We start from the raw sequence: 25,940 nt of genomic DNA, 5'->3' as shown, positions 1-25,940 counted from the left end.
TCCTCCTCATTGAGCCACTGCCAAACAGACTGACCCATGCTGTTTGCATTATATGAGCCACACCAATCAATACTTAACATGCCCAAGGTTCCACTTATTAATACACAACAAGAACATTATAGTGATAGATTTGTATCACCTAAACCTGGCTGTCACGAGTGTTTCATGTGCCTGCATTTGGTGTTAGGTGCTTATACATCAGAATCCTACAGATTATTAGAGACCTATAGTGTGACAAGACTATCTTAAACATCTAAAGCAGATTGTTGGGGATGACCCATCAAACCTTAAAACACACCTAAACTAGGCAGTCATATATTCACTTGGTGTTGACAGTTCGTGGAAAAAGCGTATGTTTGACAAGTGCTTGAGCAATCCAAAGAAACACGTAATATTAAGCTTTGGAGCTTTTCTTTTGCTTCTATGTAAAAGCAGATGTTTTTACTCATTTGTGTGACTTTAGATGGAAATGAGAAGTAAAGAGTATTCTGCTGTATTATCAAGCTGCAACTGTCCATCTACGGAAAATGGAACAAGTGGTGACAGTTTGAATTCAAAGGCCTAATCATGTTTCATTAAGTGTAAAAATGAAGGTACAGCCTAATATGTGTCATTGTTTTACTGGGGTACTTTTGTGCTTCATATTTTGAATAAATATCTTAACATTTCAACAATTTGAAAACGTAATTACTTTCATTAGTATTTACATCAAGCACATGCTATAACTTATAGCAATCTGCAGTTATTTGTGGGTGTTTTCATTGTAATTGTAAACTTCTATTTACCTTTTAATTGCATAAACTTATCTTAATGTAGGGGTGTAACATACTGTATATGTAAAGAGAATAAAACTAAGATGTAGTTTAGAATGAATTCCATTTATCACTTTACGTCCACAAATGTTCTAACCACATTCAAAGTAACCCTGGATTATACCAACAGCAGCTGTTTGTAGGCATTCCTTGGCATACTTCAGCAATGCTAACACCTAAGGAATATGATTACAGAGTTAAAGAGTTGTTTTTTGTGATGCAAGAAAATAAACCTTTGGGTATTTACTAACACGTGAGCACACTTAGCTTAGCCTTAGAAAAACAAAGGCTGTGAGAAAGATTCCGTACAGTGTGTACTCGCATTGTAGGCAAAACACGCCCCTTTGTCCTTCCTGCCAACCTGCCAGATGTTAACATGTAGTGCACTGCTGAAGCTCCTTGGGAATTATCTGTACGTTTTTATCTTTGTGCGAGGCTGCTTATGCCGTAGACACGGTTTTGTTATCTTCCAGACAAATGGACGACTGTGTGATACAAAGCAGGGCAGACAGGATTGAGCCAGGGTCACAGGGTAACTGTCAGGAGCTCTACACTTCTTTCTTTCTCTCTCTCTGTGTGTGTCTGTCAGCATGGAGTTTGTACAAAGGAAACATCCAGATACATTTATTCACCTCAGTATCTTGTGTGTTACTCTAAGGTTTAACTGCCCCCTGGTGAGAGGAAGATAGAAAAGTCCTTGAATGAGATGATTTAAGAGTGAATCTAGTTGACAATATTTTTGTTATCAAAACCAAATTTGTCTGCATATGTGATTTTTCAGTCTAATTATCATCCTAAACCCTGGATCACAAACAAACTACCCCTTGTATTTATATTCGACACCTTCCTACACAGTCCACATCCCACATTGAGTTCCCATCTTCTATTATGGTTTTAGATTTGCTGCCTGTAGCCTTTGAATGGTGTTTGTGCTTTTTCCAGCAGACAAAGCAAAGGGTTGACATGTGTATCAGATCCCAGCGGAGATGTAGCGTTGGCTGTTGTTTAAAGCCTAATCAATGAAAGAAACATGAGCCCTTTGCGTCGGTTGTGCATCAGATTGCGTGCAGTTTCCCGGAAAACAGGGTACAATTCAGAAAAAATGACAACATGCAGCGCAAGCATCAAGATACATCTAGTATTATCTATAGAGGATTTACAGCACTGTGGGGCAAGTTATTGACTAAATTTAACTTGTTAGCATTTGTGAAACAGAGAAGCAACAATGCAACAGAAGCTCTGTGGATTTCGGCTTGCTGACTATGGATATTTAATTGATTTAGCTGCAGGCATAGACCAGACTACCTTCAATGTCTACAGCTATTAGTAATTCCTGTCCTACTAAAACACTGCTCCAGGGTACCCATTTCCTTGCATTAATGTCTCCTCTCCAACCTAGTAAATCAAAGGCGTAATCCAGTGTCACTACCTACTTTTGTGCGCTTCCTAAATAACACTACTTATAAGACTCTGGGCGTTCGGTGAGCTGAATGATCACAGAGAATGAATGAGACATGACACTTGCCTTGTACATTTAAAAGGAGAATGATTTATTATCAAGAACAAGAATATCAAACAAGAGAAATGTGAGAAAATTCATCACTTGTAATTGCAACTGGATCATTTCCAGCCCAGGGAGGATGATAGAATAAGTTTGAAGGTTTTTACAATTAATCCTATTCTATTTTTTTTTTTTTTTTTTTTTTTTTGTATCATGTACTCTACAGAACCTGCTTGAAACCAGAGATCTGTTATCAAGAAGTCCATACAAGGTTTTTTAAGTGTTTATAAAGTGCTTTAAGAAGCCCTCTACCTTGTCCTCATCAAGATATTGGCTCTTATGAGTCCAATTCGTGGTCTGGATTTCCTATTGCCAGTTAAAGGTGCGCCTCACCAGCCTGAAGAAGGTTTGGTTGTGCTCCTGCAGGTAGGTGCGCAGCTGCTGTAGCACGGTGCTGTTAACAGCAGGGTGGGGACGTCCCTTAGATTCGTGCAGGCAACGCTCTCTACCGTCGCTTCGAATACAGTAGAACCCCTTCGTCTGGTTAAAGTAAAAGTTGGAGGAAACTATCCTTGGGGGTAAGTTCAGGAAGCGTTCAACCTTCTGAAGCTCTGGCAATGGGTTGTGGATGAGGGCGTCTCCGTTCACTATGTGTATCTGCTTCAGAGGAAAATAGCGCAGCCAGTTCCGAATGTGGACGTCGTAGAGGCTCCTCTGTATGGCCTTGTACCGAACATTGAGTGCGCCATTGCGAACCAGCAGGTTCTCGATAGCTTGTACAGGTTTGTGGTTCTCCAACCGATTGAAGTAGACTTGGGTGTAGTCGGAGATGACCCTTTCACAAGGATCCCGCAAGATCAAAAGCAGTTTTATGGATGAGTTCATTGCACAAATGCGTTCTGGTGCACGGGCTGATGTGAAGTATCCTGGGGTTTTCTCTATGGTTATCTGCTGTGGGTACGAGTAGGGCATTAGATCACGATACCACTCCAGGCCTTTGGCATAATTTTCATCCCAGTCAAAGAAGTGGACCTCGGTGGCAGCTGCTGCTACCTCAGGGTGGATGTCTAGCATCTCCAACAGTGCCCTTGTGCCTCCTTTACGGACACCTATAATGATACTGCGTGGGATTTGTTTGCTCGTTCCTGGGGGTGGAGATGAGGATACCTCTTCAGAGACATTTGCTGATAGTCCAGGGTCCATATCCATTGGGATCTTATCGTATCCTGCCTGGATTATCTCAGGTAGTGCAGCGTATGTCTGGAAAATCAGAAAAAAGGTTGAAGCCAAAGAATGAGCCATGATGGGATGAGGAGAGGAGACAGGCGTAGGGACGTGTGTAAGGTTAAAAGCTGCGGTTCAGCTGTGGAACAGATCTGTCTTTCTGAGCTCAGCAGTAACAGAAGAGGAGAGAAGAGCAGTCTTTGTCTGCCATTGAATTTGAACTGATGATGGGGGAGAAATCATCTGCAGTCTGAGGCACATCTGTAGCAAAGAACAAAGAGAGAAAAAGAAGAAAAGACTCAGATTTCAGGCATATAAAGCTGAATGAACATGTATTATATGAAATCTGAAATAGCTTTGTCTTTCACATCAAAACTCAAAGAAATCCAGACATAAATACAATCCATGTTCATCATGAATAATAATTATCTGAACTTATATTTCTCTGAGTTAATTATTTTTTCTGCCATCTGCTTTCACTTCTCAATCAATGAACTCATTTTCAATTGATCCTGTAATTTTGGAAGCTGAAATACAATTTGTCAGACACCTTATTAAAAAATGTGTGGCTTTAGGCCAAAAGGACCAGCGGAGAACTTCCTCTCTTTGGCAGCTCTGAAGCTACACCTGAATCGATAAACTTGACTTCCTCGTTTATGGGAACATGGAACCAGTGGTTTCAGGAAGGGTATGAATACACATTTATTACAAGAGATCAGATAGGTTTTTACTTTGAGGTGGCTTTGATTGTCTATTAAGAGTGAGATTCGGCAACAAGGACAGGGATTTGAGCCATCAACAAAGTAAATATCGCTGACTTCAACTTTAGAGTGAGAAAATATTAATTCCCTGCTATGTGTTCTTAAACTTCTTGATCAATTAATGAGATGTATTTGTAAATCCCTTTTCACCCTAACAAAATATAAGTGGAGTTCTATCCCTGACCTCAGCCCTTGCACAGAAGATACACAAACATTAAAAACAACAGTATTTCCCCAGTGGTTAAAAGTGGTTCTAATAAGAAGAAGCTGCATGAAAATAAAAACTGAAGTTGAGCAAAAGTAAACAAGGTGCACTATAAACAAAAAGGTACTATAGTCAAAATAGTAAAAAAGAGACAAAAAAGCCAGTTAATGTATGCATACATACAGATATTAATCTCTAATGACTTGTCAGGTGTTTTACATCCACCACGTGATAATATCTGCTCTGAATTTTCTTTAAATGTCACAGATTGTATATGAAAACAGGTCTTCTGATTCCCACACAAGGAATAACCTGTTGTGTGAAAGTCTAAGTTGTTTCATGTTGTCCGACTGGATAAAGAGAGAGTTCTGGCAGTAATTTGGAGTTGGGGGGTGTATCTGAACTCACACATTTTATATTGAAAAACACTAATTGGCAAAATCCATATAAATGATTTTTTACTCAAAAATGAAAATGTTCTCAAAGGTTTTGTTTTGGTACCTTTCCCCCTTAATCTTCTTCACTGCCTTTCTTGTACAGAAAATCTCTCTCTCTCTCTTTCTATATATATATATATATATATACTGTATATATATATAGGTCACCAAAAACATTGTATCTTATCAAATTGTTTCATCAACTTCCCCCCATAGATGCTTGTGCTGTGGCTCCATCAGTGTTCAAAGTTTCTTATTACCTTTATTACAGAATGCCACAAGGGGGCAATAGTAACAGCTTCCATTACAGCTCAGTGAAGAAGAGGGACAAGAAGTTGTCTGGTTTCAACAGTAACACATTTATTTTTGTTAAAGTGAGAGAATGAATCAATGTATCTGACGCTCATTATCCACTAATACCCAGTTTCTTTAAACTTTTAGGTCGTACAGTTTCATGTTTTATTGGTAAGCTTTTCAAACAGATGACATAATATGGATTTTTTTCTGCAAGTATATAAACAAACACCCAATAATCGTATAAAAGTCAGGTGCACCCTTCGATTTAGTGTATGGATTTATTATTATTATTTTAAATGTCTGAACACACACCCAAATGTGTATGTTTTGTTGACTTAAACTGGGTGCTAAACTTTAATTTCAGGGGGCTCAGAAGAAATTGACCAACTTTTCATTGTGTATTGACATAAAGGAAAATATGTCTATTTATTTTTTAAGCTGCCATTTGTTATTTGCTATTTTAACCAATTCATATTAGGTGTTTTGCTATTGCAGTCCTGTGTTCTTATTGCATTGATGTATTTGAATTAAATGTATTTCATTTTATTTACATTTTTTAATATTTTAACTAGCAATAATGTATTTGTTATTGTCATTGCAAGAGGTATAGTGTAAACCAGAGGTCACCAACCAGGGGTACACATCTCAGGGGGTACACAGAAGCATTTGTAAATTTTAAATCTAAAAATACGAGACATTTGAACATTTTCACATGGCTCTCTCTTTAAAATACATTAATAAATGAAGTTCAAAATAATCAAAAGTGGAAAAAAAACATTAGAAATATATGAATAAAAGGCTTAAATCCAAGGTTAAAGTTGGACCAGACTGAGGAAAGAGTTCTGATGAGCCTGCTGACACAAACAAGCAAAGCATGAACTAAGCTGTACCCGTGGTAAGACAAAGTTTAAACTATCATCATTTTCTCAAATAAATAAATGGAAAAAAGTACATTCATTTTGCTGGTCAGTATTTTTTACATGTATCAAGGAAATGTATTCTTATTTTAATAATTAATATTTTATTCAAGCAATATCCAGTGTTGCTCTTCTTGACCTTTTAGTCAACCTAGTTTAACATTTAATCCACAATCAAATGACAGAAGCATTTAATTAGGTAACTGCGGGCAACGTAACAACTAATGTGCATACACATTACTGACACGTTACTGTCACCTGAGGCCTCAGTCTTCCTGCCATATAAAGGAGATGACATATGGCCCCGCCCCCTGCGTGACCTGTTGCTGTGTTTGGATGGTGCCTGCGCCGTGTGCACAGGAGCGCTGACCTGCACTCCCAGGGCCGTAGGTTGTGTGAGAAGGCACTCATGCACTGTGACAGGCGCTCGTGCCTGTCAGCCTTTCCCTGGCAGAGAGCTGCCAAGTCCAATGCTAACAGCCAAGCAGCCAGACGAGCTTTCTGTCACATTTAATCCCCCCTACCATCCTCTCCCACTCTTCTCATCACATTGCCACCTGCAAGGAGCCATTGTTTCACATCCCACTGGGTCTTACTGCTTATTTCAGCACTTGATGAATATCTTTCTAGCTCATTGCTTAGTGTTGGGCAGTTTTGTTTTTTGGCAGAGAAGTTAATGCTATTACTCCCTGTGAACACTTCAGGTCCAGGCTGGTGTACTGCAAGTCAACAGTGCTTCAAGTCTTAGGGAAAGGATATTCAACCTGTGTGTAGCAGCTCACTGGTGCCTCTCAGTAGGCCAGTTCAGACTGGGGATGTCCCGATACCACTTTTTCACTTACGATACGATAATGATCCGATACAATACATACATAATCTTATTACTTATTTTGTAGTGTAGAATGTTAGAAAATGTTTGATTAAGTGATGTTACTGAAACACAGAACAATAGTCAGCAACAGTAGATATGAAAAAAAACTGACCCATTTATTATTAATTAATTTATTAATTTATTATCTACAGTATTCTACAATTTAATAAATATAATGGAATATATATCAGAGATTATAGATGCAGTCCGATAAAATCCCATATTTGTTTTCTGGCTGGTATCGGACCGATATCCGATATCAATATTGGATCGGGACATCCCTAGTCCAGACTAAAACCAAGATCAGAGCCCTGAGAACTTTTTGTCCTTGTGGTATTTGCATATTTTACATTTGCTCATTTGCTTCAGGCACTCTGGAGCTGCAGCATCATTGTTCTGAGTGAGTGTGATGGGTCAGTGAGCCCAAAGGCTGTGTTGCAGAGGTTAGAGATAAAAGTCAGTCTCCAGTCAAACTAATTATAGCAGTAGTTGTGTTCCCCTTGCATTGTCATTGCTTTACAAATGGAAAATTACATTACAGTATTTCTTTGCAATTTATTAAATAGTGTTTTCTTTTATATTTAAAAAAAAAAATGAAATACAAACACATATGACGTCGTATTAGGGCTACATAAAAATTTTTTTTTTTTTTAAATCTGGGCACTACTTACATTCTTCGAGAATAAAGTTGTAATATTCATGAGAATAATGTTGCATTTTAATAAAATCGTAACTTTATGAAATTAAAGTGATATTTCGAGAATAAAATCATAATTTCATGAGAAAATAAATTGAAATACAAACATGATCTTGTCTGTGTGGCGGTCACTCGTGCATTATGACAATAAACTAATAAAATTATGATTTTAAAACCAAAAACAATGAGGCATAAAAAAAAAAAGCTACGGAAAGGCCTTTGTAAAAAGGTGAGTCTTTAGGCTGTGTTTAAAAGAATCCACAGTCTGTGGAGCTCTCAGATGGTCAGGGAGAGCATTACACAGTCTGGGAGCAGTCAAGCAGAAGGCTCGATCACCCTGCTGTGTAGCTTGGTTCTGGGGATCTTCAGGAGGAGAGCTTTGCCGGAACGTAGGGTGCGTGAGGAGGTCTGGGGGATAAGAAGTTCCTTTAGGTAGGCTGAGGCATTTCCGTGTACACACTGGTGGTGAGAAAAACTGACCCATTTATTATTAACTAATTGGTTACATACATTTTAACCTTCAACATAATATCTACAGTATTCTACAATTGAATAAATATAATACAATATAATAAATGTCGGAGATTTTAGATGCAGTCTGATAAAATTCGATATTCATTTTCTGGCTGATATCCGATATGATTATTGGATCAGAACACCAATCAACTCAATAATAACTAAAGCTAACTAGCTGATTTTAATCAAGAACTTCAATGCACTTTGTGTTTTAATGACATAACATATTTAATTTGACTCTCTTTCCGTCAGTTATAGGTCCATACAATATTATTTAATGTATGAATGTTATTTTATATTGTGCATTGTTGTAATGTCAGCGCTAAATAAATATGTTCATATTTTTAATTGATTTATTCTTTGAAGCACTAATAATAATTCACACAATTGCAATGTTTTAATTTTAGTTAGGTTAGTACACATTCAGAGTCATGAGTCATATTCGGTTTTGGCCAAGAATGTTCATTTCGGTGCGTCCCTACTTTTACTCTTTCACCAGCTCTACATTATCAATTACACTGGGAATGAGGGGTGACTAAAGCTTGACTAGAAACTAATGCCACACTTTGACTGAATGTATTGGACATGCATTAGGCTCTCCCTCCCTGCCTGGGATATTCTCCATCCTCGCTTTGACCCAGGTTATATATAAGTGGGTATGAAAAATAAACGCAGTAGCAGTCTGAGTCAAGGATCCCAAGATAGAACCAATTAAATATATAGCGCACTTTCTCCTGACCTTGCAATACAACACAAACACAGACACATGTATGCTGCCCTTGCCGGCCAGACTTAAAAACTAGTCGAGCAATGAAACGAAAGCGTCGCCTGATGATCTGTTCCTTTTTATTGAATCCCAGCAGGCAAAAAGCAGGGCTCCACAGGTTTGCAACACAGTGGGACTGAAGGTTCCAGGTAATTAACCCAAACAGCTACCTCTATGCATCCAGAGATAAAATCAACATTAATATTCAGCAGGCTCCCTGTTATTACCAGTGGCAGGAAGCAGGTATTGTACGCAACAGATTTGTTTTTCTAATGGATGCTCATTAGTGACGTTACAGCCAAATAATTACTGCAGCAACAGAAGTTGATTACAAAAAGTGGCTTTTAGTGGTGAAGGGATTCAACTCAGGAAGTAAAAGTATAATTTATCCACGCTATTCAATTTTTCTGTTTGCTTCCAGCTTTGATAGATTGTTTTCTCTTGCAGCGTGGCCAAATACAAAACATATTCAGAGGCGTAACCGAACAAAGCGAGATTTCTGTTCCTCTTATCTCCTTGCTTGTTTTGTTTTGTTTTTTCAATCTCAGATTTGTGTCTCATTTCAGCGACTCAGAGTTGTTAGATGATCTCTTGTAAGGCGTCTCAACCTCTTTATCCAAAAACCATCCCCTGAGACATAGCAACACAAATCTTCTTTTTTTCCCCTTTGCACTTTCTACATTGTCGAACGCTTTCTTCTCATCAGTCTTTCTAAAAAAAAAAAAAACAACAGCAGAATATACTTTCTCGCTCACACACGATTAGCTGGTCCCTCCCACACTGTGAACTCTTTTGAAATTAATGATGCATTTTGGTTTACAGTAGAAATTCTGGCACACACTGTTCATTTCTCTCACAACAAACATCCAGAAACTTTGACTTTATTCCAAAATGAGAGGCATGATGAATTTCAATGAATATTTTAACATCATTACATGTGTCATCAATGCGGGACTTGTGTTAACGATTTCCTCTTCAACTTGTTACTTAACTTTTAACGCAATTTATCAAGGCAACTGCTAATGCTAATTGTGCTTTTCTAAACAATCAGTGATTTATTTTTTGTAGATTTAACACCTTCGTCACTCACATCGGGTTCTTATATTGCTGCCTTTGGTATGAGTAGTTTGCAGAGGAGTGATGGGAAGGATCACTATACATGCTGTTTTTTGTAAAAGTCTCCAATTTCAACAGAACAGACACACAATTGATTCCTGAAGCTGCTCAACAGTAGATATTAAGGCTGAATTGCATTTGCGATATTATGGCGATATCATAAAACGCAATTTTCTAATCACAAAGGCTGCATTTTTTAAAAATTTAATTTTCTTGTCCTGTCTTGTACTGTTTTGTTAAGTTCAGTGTTAAGAAGTGCAGCCCACATGTTTGCCTGATTCATGAAACGTGAAGTTAGTTAGATATGTTGAAGAGGTAAAGCTACAGATTTGTTTGCCTTATTGTTGTAATCTGTGATTTAAAATGTACATTTTATATTTATTTAAAGTCTAGATAAATCTCAACATGTTTATTATGAAACAGATTGATTTATTGCCTGTGTTCATTGAAAAATACATGACAAGAGGCCCTTGAAAAAATAATCGCATAGATTTTGAGGAAAAAAGAAAATCTAAATTAGATTATTTTCCAAAATCTTTCAGCCCTAGTAGACGTCACATCATTACGCACAGTACTGAAGGCTGGTCTGCACAGTGTGTACGGTGCAACGGAGGAACAAGGTGGAGCTGTGATCAGTACAATACAATGTTAAATTAATCACCGGATATCACCATGATTTCTTTCATAGAATAAGATGGTGTTAAACATGTGAAATGTCAAAACTGGTGTCATGTGCCCTTTAAACATCATGTGATCCAAATAAGGAACAATTGCAATATTATGGTGATATCAAGTCTTACAATGATTTTATAAGACTTGTTATTGAAAGGTTCAGCAGAACTGATCATCTTACAAACTAGAGGTGTCCCGATCTGATATTGATATCGGAAATCGGTCAGATATCAGCCAGAAAACAAATATCAGATATTATTGGACTGCATTTAAAATCTCTGATATATATTATATTATATTCATTCATTTGTAGAATACTGTAGATATTATGTTGAAGATTAAAATGTATGTAACCAATTAGTTAATGGTGGTAGAGGGTCGTCTTCTGATCGAGAGGTTGGGGGTTCGATCCCAGTACCTGACTATAAGTCGAAGTGTCCTTGGGCAAGACACTGAACCCTAAGTTGCTCCCAGTGGTCGACTAGCGCCTTGCATGGCAGTCCTGTCCCACTGGTGTGTGAATGTGAGAGTGATTGGGTGAATGAGCTGATATGTAAAGCGCTTTGAGACTGCTTCAGTGTGGTGATAAAGCGCTATATAAAATCAAGTCCATTTAATAATAAATGGGTCAGTTTGTCTGTCTTTTACTGTTGCTGACTATTGTTCTCTGTGTGAGTGACATCACTAGATCAAGTCTTTTCTAACATTCCACACTACAAAATAAGTCATAAAAGTGTGTGTGATTCGTACTAATATCGCATCGGACCGATATTGGTATCGGCCAATACTTAAGGTTGCAATATCGGTATCGTATCGGAAGTGAAAAAGTTGTATCGGGACATCCCTATTACAAACTGTTACTGTTTTCTTTGCTGAAAGACAACAGGGAGAGTGCTCTTTAACCAAACACTTAAACACAGGTTTAAATCATTACTTTTCTGAATTTAATACATTTGTGCATTCTCGTCCTTTCTTTTCCAATTATTGTTAGCAATGTCCCTTTCTTGGAGGGAACTGTGCATATTTCTTAAGTTTATATAGTATTTAAAACACTTGAAGCCTAATTTTAAATAGAAAAATGTATGTATATATATTTGATGTATTACATGTATATATATATTTTACTTGACTGGATCACATTTGAATTAGGAACATCTGTTTAGATAGAAACGCAGCATGTCTTCTCATTGGCATTTGCACACGTCTTCCTAAGGTTTATATAAAATATTTTATTTCAGACTTTAATAACATAATTTTTTCCCCCTGCTGATTTTAGTTTCTTATGCTTTTATAAATCTACAGAAAGTACATTTAAACCCCTCTCACTTATTTGACAGGATATTTTCTCTTTCCTCTTTTCCCATTACTGCCATCTCAAAGTCATGCTGTGATGTGGCTCAACCGTGACGTTTAGCTAATACCAACTGTTGTGCAGTCATCATTTCTGTACTTTATTGATTTCTTAAAAGCAAACCTAAAGTTTTCTTTTATGGAATAAACACACTAAAAACGTTTTCTCGCATCTATCACACAACTGCTTAAGAACAATGTTTCATATATGAAATATTTTTGTTACATTGCCAGAGAACAAATTTTAGTTTTCTTTATGACATAAAACACATACTTTAGCTTCCACACTGCTGAGGCTCATGAACTGAGTATTATCACTGACTCTGCAGACTTTTTATATCTGAATCACATTGGCTAACATCCTAAATGAGCAGATTTGACTAAATCTGTTACAATTCCAGCATTCCATGCCCCATCATAGAACTTTTCTGTACGTGCAGAGGCATCTGGCACCTTCCCTCATAGCTCATGTGAATGGACTGTAACCAATTCTATAATTGTATTGGTGGTTGACACTAAAGTTGAGTGATTTACTGCCACCATCTGCTTTGCTGGACACTGTAGAGTTTCCTGGGTTCACTGTGGGAACACTTGAATGCAAAAATGTTTCCGTTGATGTGTTCTCTAAAGATTTTCCAGGATATTAGTCGTTTTTGGGTGTGGGTAAAATTTATTTCAGGAATTTCCAGTTCATGGACCATATGAATGTATTATCAACTTTTCTAACAACCTACAACTAACAGTAAAGATATATTCATAAAAAAATCTTGATAACACCTTACTTGAAGTTTTATACATTATGCTGTCATTATCTGTCATTAGCATTAATAAGGTGTCATTAAAGATCCAGTATTTTGCCATCTTTCACCCATCTCCATTTGTTCTAAGAACTCCAACAACATAGTATTTGAGGTTTATTTTCCCAAAATTACCTGTTTTCTGGAGTTTTAGCCCTCTGAAAAGTCACTTTCAGAGCGCTCCAAAAAACAGGCTTTTTTTAGGGTCTTTCATGCATATGCATGAGTGGATGTAAACACGCACGCTGCTTTAGCGCTGCTTCATCGCATATCACAGCTTCCTTCTCCTTCTCACCTCTACTGACCACAGAATTAGTCCCTTTAAGACAATAGTCCAGTGTTTTGTCCGACGCATTGGCTCGCAAACACGTCAGACTATCCCATAAAAGCGATCCGAGGCGGTATAATGGCTATCAAATGTGGAACTGATTGTGACCGCTCGCTCTGCGCCGCAGGTACGTAAACTCTCAACTATCAGCTGAGTCAGCTGTTTCAAACTCTCACATGAGCTGCTACGCTGCTTTCTTGTCCTTCTCACCTCTTTTGGTCACAGAGAGAATAGTCCATTGTTTTGTCCAACAGTTGTGTCACATTGGGTCACAAAATCGTCAGATCATCCAATAAAGGCGATACAAGGTGGTATAACGGCTACTAAAAGTGAAACTGATTGCTAGCGCTCTTCGGTTGATCTTCCGTTTTGCTCCTTTAATTGTCGTTTGCTAAATTATGACACCTTTGGAGCTATGTTGGCATTTTTGGGTTAGGTGGAGGGATCTAGTGGGAACTAGGATAATGAAGGGTTAGGGTTAGGTTAACGAACAACACTTAATGACAGCCTTCATGACACCTTATTCATGCTAATGACAGGTGTCATGTTAAAATCATGTATATAATGTACAGTATAACATGTATAAAACTTCAACTAAAGTGTTACCAAAATCTTTTCTTTCCACTGTATAGTAATACTGCAGCTGTAATGAAGAAATTTTCTTTTGGAAATAAATAATATGGTTCTTTGTAATGTTTATTAAGCAAAGTACCATCATTCTAGAAGCTAAACTGGTTGCTCAGATGAAATAAATTTGGCCTCGGGGCTTGAGTTTGACAAAAGTGAGCTATACATTTGATATGTGAATATTAAAAAAAAAGCACCAACTGCTTAGAGAAATGTTTTTTTTATTTTTTGTCTCGGTATCGCAACTTAATACCCGATCATGATCTTTGAGTTCCGATCATGAGTTTTCAAATTTGGCAATATAGAAATTTGACAATATTGCCTATATCGAGATATATTTTTTACAGCTTATTTTGTATTAAAAAAACTCATTTTAGGAGTTGCTGCTTTCACTACTGCTGAACAGCATGAAAAGCACAGTTACTGTAAATGGATTCCTGAGTGCGTCCTTAACCAGACCTTGCCCTAAAAAAGCCACACTACAAAACTCACTTACACATGCTGACCCTTATAGGAGAAAAAAAGTGACACATATTGTGCAGCTGTTTGTTTATGAATGTGCCTGTGTGGCATTTTCATCAGCAAATTTAACCAATATTTTCATTTTTCAGGTCAGACTTTATTTGAATTAAAAATATTGAGATTTATGTTGTATGTCACCATTTTGAGCGTTTTTGAGTTTTGGTCCAGCCCTATATTGGTTCATATATGTCAACTTCATCTGAAATATTACAACTCAAATGAGCAAAAACAGATTTTTGAATAAACATTTAACGAGATTCTTGAAAATACTTTTTTGATACTCAGACATTAGAGAAGCTAAGATCTATTATTGATACACATTGTTCCACCTGGTATCTTGGCAACAATTCACACAGTGAAAAAATATATACCGTATATTTATATTGGTTTTAGTTTTGAAAAGATATTATAAGGCACCAAAGGACAGAAAGCAAAGGACAGAAAGCAGTAAGTGACTATTTTTAGAGAATGTGAGAAAGACAATCCAGTCTACAACACTGGCCATGGTTACATGATGTTTTTAATTCAGACTTAGTTATTCCGAATTAAATCATTCGGAATGAAAGTGTTACGCTTCGTGTTTACATGGAAAGAGTAATTGCCGAACTGAGGTTTACATGGAAAACCGGTTTATTCGTCTTCACATTGGACAGGGGGCGAACATGACGTATCACGTCTATCGGGAGAAACTCACAACAAACATTTTATTAGGGATGCCCTTGAGTCCTTTGATTTTGAGAATTGGCCGATACCGAGTCCCGATCGGATACTTCTAAATACTTACTATATCTGTGAGATTTACAGATAGAGGTTTATTTAGAACAGGGGTTCTCAACTGGTCTCACCCTGGGACCCACATTTTGCCACGGTCATTAAATCATGACCCACCTTTTTTTTCTCCTTTTTTAGAATTTGACCAACCAAAGTTAGTATTTAAAAAATAGCTTATAAAGTTTTTTTTAAACATAAACCCATATTTTTTTCTGTGCAACATGTGCCTGTCAAAAGAAAGTTTCTTTCAAAGTAAAAGACAAGTCAATTATAAGAGATATTAAGTATTTATTTATTTTTGACCAGTTGTTTCCGACCCACCCAGTACAGGTCCGTGACCCACCACTTGAGAATCACTGATTTAAAACACACCTGCTGTAGGTGCTTGATATAGTAAATACTGCAGTAGATTGACTTAGGATGGTCTATTCTCACACACAATCATACACACGCACACGCAAATCACACAAACACGAGCGCGAGCACGCGCAAACAAACACCGTAACCATTTACACTGTAACCATTTACACCGTAACCTTCGCAGTGCAACATTGAAAAGGCTCCGGTCTGACGTAGCTTTCTGAATGTTGTGTAATCAATATACCGGTACGGCAGTATATTAAAAATGTATATCATAACAAAAATATATACCGGTATTTGGTATGAACCGGTATACCGCCCGCCCCTATAATGATGTCCTGATCGGGAGATGATGTCCGATTCCAATCGAGTCTGAAACCACGTGATCGGGCTCGATTTCAGATCACGTGATCAAATCGGGACATCCTTACATTTTATTGCTGGCTATAACACAGACGACAAAATACGAGAACTGTTTTCACCTTTATTTTAATTGTAGTTTTGAAGCCGCAGCTCAACAATAACACACGGTTTCAGTTTGTACCGTGGAGCAGAACAGAGAAAGGAACTAATCACCGGTAAAAAGCCCAGTAAACCTCTGGAAAACAATCACCAGTAATAAATATTTTCTCTCTGGTAAAGATAGTAGCTCTAACAACAGGTAAAATGATAAACTGGTGATATTACAGCCTGTGAATGCAGTACGGGACACCTCCGAGTCCTAGTGCCTGCCGTCCGGTGAAGCCTGTTCTGTTTACCGTGTTTATCGAGGTCAGTGTGTGTTTTATAAGTCTGTGTGTGTCCGTGTGAAAATCTGCATGTTTATGCCTCTGTCCATCACTCTTTTCATTATATCCATGTCATTTAAGGCTTTTATTAAATAGTCTAGCCTGGAGTCTGGGCCGCCGCCATCTTGGATTATGTCGTCACCAGCGTGTCATCGCCACAAGTCACACATGCAAAAAACGATACGAATAAACTTAAAGCGGCTTTAACCAAGTTAAGTATTTACAAGAAAGAGAAATTATCTAATTCGGAATTAAAAACGGAATAAACCAGCCACCTAAGAAAAAAATGTCCGCACAACTGCGTGGTTAGCTCCCAATTTCAATTGTGACATTTCGGGCTGACTGCCCTTCATCTGACGTGTCAGACATGTCTGAGGAAGGTCGGTCAGCCCGAAAAGATCCAGCACACTGCCTCAAAGAAAAGGGAAGTGCGTGTTTTTTGATTGTGCTGCCTAATTCGGAATTACCTTTAATTCCAAATTAAATTAGCAATAGGAGTTATGTTTAAAAGGTCAGGTTAAAGAGGAAACTTGTATTCTGCTTTAAAGAGGAATTAAAGCTCCCATGTAAACGTGGCCAGTGTCAGCTGCAGCATTCATTAGTACACTTGAAATGGGTTGTTATCTGTCATTAGTGAGGACACAGACAAATGTAGCCTCAGGACAATAATTACAGTGTTTTAACTGTGATCTTCTTCACTTGGAAGTAAAATCTCCAAGTGTAGCACTGGTTAGAGCTCCTCGTATACTGCACAACAGTTGAATGTACGAGTTATTTTCTACCTGCCAAAAACTTTAGCCAAATGCCATCTGTTCACAAATGTAGAATATGAACTGCCAAATTGGAGCCTGTGATCACTGATCATTATGACCAACTGTCTAACACACACACACACACAAAAAACTGTGCATTGTGCATTCTGATGCATTTCTAGCAGAACCAGTAATGTGAGGTTTAAACGCTCACCTGCTTGTTTTTATGCATCCCACACACTTCATCCTTCACACCTGAAGTGCATCAGTGAACCTGTGCTACCTCAGAAACTCAGTGGATTATTGCTTTGCCTTGCTTCGACAACTTTTTTTTTTTTTTTAAAGATATAGATCCCTGCAAATTGGAAAAACCCACAAAGCAATGTATTTCCTGAAAGTCTCTGACTAATCTAGTCATTACAGTTTGGACCGTGGCAAACCCTCTCACATTCTGACACAGGATCATCCTTTTCCTTCTGAAACATCAACTCACAGCACAAAATGTTCCTTTGCTGTATGATACATCCCACCCTTTAACCCATGCAGTGGTAAAGATGTATCAATTCACCATTGCATCTCCAGCTACGTGGTATAAATACAACATTGGTGAACTAGAACTTGATTTCTCTACACAGCTGACCCCAGCTCAGGCTTCATTCCCCTTGTTTAGCTTCAACATTTCTCAAACCTCTTTGATTTACATCAAGCACTGACATTTTCTTGCCTCCCAGTATTTTTTTCCCTCCAAGATAAAATAGGCCAGCTTGTCATCACCCTTGGACGCATGAAGGAAACCAATTCCAGGGATGCTGACTCACTCGTGAAAGTGTTTTGCCATCCTACAGAAATAAACTAGGAGGAAAAATTCAATCCTCCTGGAGGAGTCCTAATGATCCTCATTCAGCAGGTCCCTCCTGATAAATAACCTGAGCATCATGCAGCTACAAGATTGCCCTAGTGCAACAACCACCTTGTCATAAACAGTCAGATGAAGCTAATTTGGTTCTGCCCAGTTAATTGTTTCAAAATTGTTATTGTGCTTCTTCTGTTCCACTGGCTTATCTGTTCTTCTTCAGAGAGAACTCTGCATAATAATCCAAACAAATGCACCCACTTTCTCCCTTCTTGAATTTAGGATTTTAGATTGCAGATGCTGTTTTTCAGTCTCTCAGGCATCCTCTAAACTACAACGCACGCACGCACACACACACACGTGTATACATAATGAATGAATTACTTCATCAAATAAAAAAGCAGGGCATTTAGTAATGAACTGTAAGGATATTCTTAATCTTTAATGAGTTTGATGTGATAAATAGTTTAATGAGAGTTACTTTGTGAAGGCCTGCTGGGTGCTGACAATGATACTACACATTTGCAAAAAGTATGGTGATTTATTTATTATTATTTTTTACCAGTCTTCTGTTGTTCATGAAATGGCCTAAATCCTGCACCTCATAAACATGAAGCTTAATAAAGCTGAGTGTTGGCACTAAGTGAGCTACACTTGAGGGCAAAGCACACAGTACATATTAAATAAGGTATATCTGCGCTTTGGATGTGGTAATTTTTTTTTTTTCCACGGGGGCCAACTTGTGCTATGTGTTTATTTCCCAAAACTGCAGCTGGTGTTTGCAGAACTTCAGCAACTTGGAAAAGCTTTCACGCTCTGGCACAGCAGTCTAACTATTGGATGGAACCTACTGCAGATCTGCCAGTGTTTTTTCTGCCATAACAAATATGTGTTCAGTGCTGGAATTTTTTTTAGGTTAAGTGTTTGGAAATGCTGTGTTGTGCTTCCTGCTGCCAAGTGCTGAAGTGATTAAACAACAAACTGTATGCATTCTCGCAAAAACATGTACTACCTGAGGTTGGTGTGCATTGTCAAATACATTTGAACGACAGAGATTTCCACGTTTGATCAAAATTATTCTTCCTAAAATATGAATGTAAAACAATGCAAAGTATGGTCATTTCTTTAGTCTTCTTCTTGATAATACAATCAACTAAAACAGGAGACATATGGTCCATTTGTTGGTCTCCATTCTCTCTTGTTTCTTCATTTTTGTTTGTTGCAAAAATAGCAAAGGTGATTATTGGTGGACTTCCAAAGGAAAATCTTGTTAAGTTCCAAAATACAAATAGGTCAAAAATAAAAATGAAAAAAAAAAAAAAAAACGAGTAGTTTTTCTAGAAGTTTGATAATAAATCTGCATGCTCACAACTACCAAAATGGTGACAGCCATTGTTTGACCTTGATTAGAAGAAAATAATTGACCAAAAAGCCTCAACATTTCTTATTTTGCAAAACACACGTCATATTAGACTAGATTAGGTTTAGTGTATCATAAGTTACGTAACTATTGCTAAAAAGTTTTGGGTACTTTGTTTAAAATGTGGGATTTTTGCTGACTGTGATGATTCTGTTACAGTAATCCAGTTACTGACAGCGTAGCATCCTTTTCAGAATTTACCTCATAGAAAATCTTAGTGTGTACTTATATAGTCACAAAAATGTATTTTCTGTTTAAAAAAAAAAAAGGTTAATTTTAAACAAGATGCACTTTTGATTGTGTCTTAAAAAATAGTAAGAGCAGATATCAAACTGGGAAAAGATTAACTGTATTTGCAAGAGCTGTTTATTATGGCTGTTGGTGGCAGTTTAACATACTGATTGGATATTTATAGCCATATTTTATCTGTAAGTGACTGAAGTGGCATAAAAACCTCAAATTTAATTCCAAAATCCAATTAATACATTGGGATCTAATGCTAAGATGAATGTTGGACGACAGTTTAAAAGGTTATTCCATAAATAACAAATAATAATGGTCACTGATTGAATTGAAACACTGGTATTCAGATTTAGATGTATTGGTCATAAGCTACACTCGGCACACAAACAAGTCATAGTGGCCACAGTTACATGATATTTTTTTTAATTTGGAATTAATTATTCCTAATTAAGTAATTCGTAATTAAAGTGTTCTGCTTTGTGTTTACATGGAAATAGTAATTCTGAATTGGGGTTTACATGGAAAACAGGTTTATTCAGCTTGATTCAATTCTGCTTTCATTCTGAGGGTTGGGAAGGGTTCTGATTGGACATGGGACGAACGATATTCATCAGTTCTATCGGGAAAAACACACAACAAACAATTTATTGTTGGCTACAACATAGAAGACCAAACATGAGAATAGGGCCAGGACAACGCGTCGATGTAATCGATGACGTCGAAGCAAAATGTGCGTGCTGATGAGTTGTCTGACCAAAACAAAGATGGCGGCGCCGGAGAGTAACTAACGCGAGTGGCTCCTCCGTGTTTGAAAAGTGCAAGGCAGTGAAGGCACACACTTGTGTTTGTCGAGGGTAGCTGTTCCCTGTAACCCTCGTCCTTTATCCCGGGTGTAACCGAACGGCAGTGCGTCGACGCAACAAGGAGGAAACACCCGCTGTGACATCCGCAGCAGCAGCCACACATGCACACACATGCACACACGCACACACACCGAGCCAAGCGTAAAAAAAACACATTCTCCTTACAACCAGTGCATAACATTAAATGACTCTCACCATTAAAATATGAACAAAAAGAGCTTTGCTCTTTTCCTGAGTCAGGATGAGAAGTTGCTCGACATCAGTGGTTCCCAAACTTTAATAAAGATCATAATGATGGAATGAATGAGTGATATTATTATTATTATTATTATTATTATTATTATTATTATTATTATTATTATTATTATTAATTAAGTCATATTTTTGGTAATGACAGACTGATCTTTGACAAAGCCAAAACCTTTGAAGTCTGCATGGTTCAAACTCTACGCTTTCCAGTGTTTTTCTTTGTGTAAAGAAATGTAATTATATATTTCACCTTAATAAGTTCAATTGTTTCAGAATAAACCCATAATTTCTGTGCAATAACTTTATGATTCAGGTTGTTGTTTACAAATTCAAAAGTAGCGATTAAGATTCCTAATTAATGAGAACAAAAATAATCGATTCACACATAAGTCATGTGTCCCATGAGGATTGGCCATATTTAGTCACACAGGCTTTTTTTCCTTGACAGTTTGACTGAAATCAAAGCTCTGAAGTTCCTTTGTGGCAATCAACGGAGCGTGAAGAAGGTGAAGAGGGTCGGAGAGCAGCAGTGTGCGACAGCCACTGACCACAGATGTACAGCTTTACTGTCACATTAGCGCGCTGCTAAGACGAGCTCTATTTGTTGGTGCAGCATGTGTGAATGACAAGTCGCTGAAGCGAAACGGTGAGCTATGCAGATGAGAAGCAGGAAGAGGGTGAGACGGATGGGACACAGCCACACATTTCTGGAATGTCATTTAGCCACAAGCAATGACCTTGAACCTGAACTTTTCTGAATATCGAATCTGCATAAGTAATTCAAGTTGTCGCCTCGCATGCTGGGCAACGATTGCAATGTAATCAGTGGGATCAAACCATGTGGAATGGGGTGGCTTATTCATTTGTCAATGCTAAGTTGGAAAGTTGCTAAGGTCATAATTTTTATTAAAGGCATCAGTGAGGCATTACTTCATTAAAAAAGGTTCAAGTCTGACCTTTTTTTTTAACTCTAAGCTTTTGGGAGCAGTTTGGGGTCGAAAACATTTCTAATTTGCATAAAATCAGCTTGAATATGATCTGCAATAATAGAAAACCTGTTTATTTTTCAAAAGGAGTGTTGCGTTTGGATCACAGCACCTGATTTCTCAGAGTAGCTCTAAAAATCAGGCGTGCTGTAGAGCTTTTGCAGCGCACTCCAGTTGGAAGACAGCACGGCGCACCATGACCTATGATAAGGGATTAGAAACCAACTTTGCTCTACGGAAGAAGGTTATTTACCATCACAGACAGGGTCAGGTGCAGATTGCAGATATAATGCTACTGTTCACCTGCATAAAGCAGTTTTTACCACACAGAGGGCTCGTAATAGTACATAGTGCAGTATGTGTGTGTCTCAGCTGTGTCAGCCTGTAGTGACCAAAAAATAAACTTCCCTTGTCTCAGCTGATGCTCACAGATTCAAAATTACACTCTATACTTCAGCAGACTGGGCTGAAAATTTGGGAATAATACATCAACCAAACATTTGTTGATTGGACATAATAAATACAACATTATTCATCATCCTGAAACTGTGAAATACAACTAGCTACAAGCTTATTGAAAAGGGTGAGGTTAAGAGGATTCACAGAACTAAAAGTAATGTTAGGCTGAATTTGAAAGTCTGAGTCTTTAATCGTTTTTAATGTAATGTATTTTGTTTTCATGGTTGTCATAGCTGAAAATCCCTTGCACACAAGTATGTTGTAGCAAAGGGCATCAAGCACGTTTGGCTAGCCGCTAGCACAATGCAATGTAGCTCTCACCATATTTTCACTTTTTTGAAGAGATTGTCTTTCTGTCACCAGTAGAGGGTGGTTTTACAACAGCCAATGTGTAATTTGTGGCAATGCATGGAGGCTCCTGACCACTGGTCTATTTCTAGCAGCATGGTAAAGTGACTTTCCCTCGACGCAGAACTCTTGTTAGTCAACAGCTGCATTATGTTGACGACGTAGACTTTACATGTTGCTCTCTGATGCATAATGTCTGTCTGCGCTCCTAAAAACATTCACGTTTTACAGTTTGCCTGAAATCACCCCCACTGATGCTGTCTAGCCCAGTGGGGGTGCACTGTTCCCACTCAACGTTCTTGAAGCCAAAATACAGCACTAAGGGGCGCTTCCATCTTGCAATTTTGATGTCATTTGGAGCCAAGAACATAAGTCTCTTTCCCGCTGGAAATTCTATCAACTTTCACTGTTGGCCCCGCACCTCCTATAAAAGTTGAGAGGCGGGAGCAGCATGTCCTCCAATCACAGCCCTCAGTGAGCATTTATTGATAGTGAATGAGGAAGTCCACTGTGTTCTGTGTGAAACATCACCGCTGTTTTGACTCTGTGCTTCTATAAAGAGCAGATTCTGGTATAATTAGAGGGTTCATCAAGCTATGTGTGTATTTACACTCTGTCTTTGCATGAGTGCGGACGTGTGTGTTGGTCTTATCGCTATGTGTGCGAGGTGGTGGGAGAACAGGACTCTTTGCCCCTGAGTGGTGTCTGTAAGGCTGTGTGTGAGCTTCACATCGTGATTGTGTGTGCCTGTGGTTGTAGTGACAGATCTCAGCTTATGAACTTGCTATGTGTGTGAACAGACACATCATTGTGTGTTTTACTGTCTTTCTCTGCGCACACACAGAGTGGGCGTGTCTTACTGCTACAGCAGTAACGCCCATAATCAAGACATTTTTTCAATTTCCCTCCTAGTGGCAGGTCAGCAGAAAGCAGGGGTTTGGTTACTCTTTAAAGGGCGCTAAGCGGGAGGTACACCCTGGACGGGCTGCCAGTTCATTGCAGGGAAACACACAGACAAACAAACATTCACACTCCCATTCACTCCTATGGGGAATTTTAGAGACTCCAATCAACCTAACAGTCATGTTTTTTGGATTCTTATATAAAAAGCAAATACGCAGTAAATAATTAGAGAATAATTAGTATGAATGTTTATTTTCTTCAGATTGACAAAAACACTGCTGCATCTTCGGCAGAGATTAGTTTACACCTTGGATCGATATAACTATGTTGTCTGTGAGCTTAGGTTTCAGCTACATCCTTCTAACATGTCATACTAGATCATGAGAGAAGTATTTATCGATAATAACAATCTCTAGCTCCGTTTTCCTGAGTTGGCTTTCAGTGAATTCAAACTCTGATAGGACAGATATGGTGTTTGGAGTGTAAACCCTGGCACAGCTGTCCCATGCTCTATAATTACATTGTTTCCAGTTTTTGTTGCCTCACACGGCGCCACAGTGTTACCACAGTATCACACAGCCACCTCATGGCTCATAGTGTTCAAAATGTCTAAAATCTCTACCCTCGTCCTGGTTTAACATCTGACGCATAGATTTTCTTTAACTGCCAGACTCTGTTTGCACACTCTTTCAAGGAAATCTAAGTATCGGCACTTAATGTTACTTTTCAAACTCTCATTCTTTGAAGAGAACACAGCACTCAGTGCAGCTCAAAATACAATCCTGTCAGATGCTTCTGGTGCTCAGCCTGCGTAGCAAGGTGGGATTTGCCATCAATTTAAATCACTTGAGCATGCAAAACCTCAGATGAGGTGTGAGTAAGGAAAAAAAGAGCTACATCATTGCTTTAACTGAATGTGTTGCAAAGAAAACAAAACACTGAATGATAAAATGAGGTTCATATGAAAAACGTAAGCTCATTCAAACTGCTAAAAGACTTAATGACAACCTATGTGGCATTGTATAGGTGACAGAATCAGGTTAAGGAGATAGATGTTATGTCATTTCAGCAGGGTGACTTTCACAGCAGAGCAGAGCTTTGTCTGTGATGCTGGTGTGACACTAATCCCAATCTTAAATTTCAACCACAGTAAAGCTAATGACAATGCAAAATTTCACTATATTTCTTACCTTCTTGTCAATTACGCTTTAAAGCATAACTGCAGAAAGTTTGCTGAAAATAGCAAAACATGTGATTATTCAACTTCAAGAGCAGATGAAGCGTATCAGAACTAAAAACAACTTCAAATGAAAAAAACTACATTTCACTCTTAATTTAATCTGCTTTTTCTTCATGAATAAGTCATCAGTCTCTCCCCCCACCCAATTTCCTTTTCCTTATTGCTCCTCGGCCGCCTCCATGGACTCGTAAAACCAACTGGAGTGTTTATAGGAGGTGAGAGCCAAAAGAGGTTGCAGGCCCAATAACTCAGTTTATCACCTCACAATGTGCAGGGAGAATCATTTTATGGGAGAATCTGCTGAAGAAGAATTCTTAATTAGAGAACTTTGTGGAGCCAGCACCAGAGGCCTAATGGGGGAATGGAGAAGAATCATTGACATTACCTGATGTATGGTTTCTGCCCTTGTTACTCTGTTTTGTTGCCCACATTTTAAAAGGTATGGATGCCTTTGTTTGCCTAGTGGGTTCCATCCTTTGGTTGTTGAGACAAGTTTAGGTCTGTCTTTTTTTTTTAATTAGTTTGGCGATTGATTTTCTCAGGGGCTTATCTTTATTAAAGGAGTTACCTTGTCAATGCAGTTACTGCCTGATCCAATAAAGTGAGCTGATTCTATTTCCCATTATTGTAAGCTTCTGCCTTGGAGAGCAACAACGGTTCAGGTTAATTGGAAATGCTATGTCTTGAGCTTTTGTTCAATAGTCGAAAAGTTTGACGAAAACCTAATTTCTTATACTTTTGAGGTAATTAAAGATAATGTAAATTACACTTTCACAGAACATACTTTTCCCATAAACCTTTTATCATTTTATCTTTCTAACTTCTTGCTTGGTGTCTAATCCAGTCTCTCAGGGAGAGAGTGCGAATCATTTATTGTTGGTGTAAGACCGCCTTTATTAAGCAAGTGCAGTAACTGCCTACATTTCCGAATGCCTTAGTGAGAGACCCATGCAAGCACAGGGAGTGCATGAAAACTCTGCACAGCAAGTTTCTACTTGGGTGTTTGAAGCAGAAGCATCAAACACCCTCATGTAAAAAAGAAAAAAAAAAAAACACAAACACATGGTACACATGGTCATGGTGCCAGCTAAATAATCTGTGTACACTTTATTCTTTGGTTATTCAATTTTAAAACCACATCAAAATAACAAATAAACAGTGTGGTTATTTTTTTTTACTGATTTAAAAAAAAGAAATACACAAAAAACAGATAAGCAGCGTTTTTTTTAAAATTTAATTTAATTTTTTTTAAAGTTGTTCTGTTTGTGTGATATTTTGATATTTACGGG

At 38.0% G+C, this 25,940-nt stretch overlaps 1 protein-coding gene across 1 annotated transcript in view; it reads right to left on the bottom strand.

Annotated features, from left to right (window-relative positions):
- Positions 1-2,452: 2,452 nt before the first annotated feature.
- The window catches only part of hs3st1l1 (heparan sulfate (glucosamine) 3-O-sulfotransferase 1-like1), a 44,567-nt gene continuing 21,079 nt past the window's right edge, over positions 2,453-25,940 (bottom strand). The window contains exon 2 of the mRNA XM_028468731.1: positions 2,453-3,798. Within this exon, the coding sequence (XP_028324532.1) occupies positions 2,680-3,615 (936 nt within the window). The 5' untranslated portion in view covers positions 3,616-3,798 and the 3' untranslated portion in view covers positions 2,453-2,679. The remainder of the gene's footprint in view (positions 3,799-25,940) is intronic.

Source organism: Gouania willdenowi, chromosome 15, assembly GCF_900634775.1.
Source record: "Gouania willdenowi chromosome 15, fGouWil2.1, whole genome shotgun sequence".
NCBI lineage: Eukaryota > Metazoa > Chordata > Actinopteri > Blenniiformes > Gobiesocidae > Gouania > Gouania willdenowi.
Note: the sequence above shows the minus strand (reverse complement) of the source record. Positions and strands in the feature narration are given on the sequence as shown.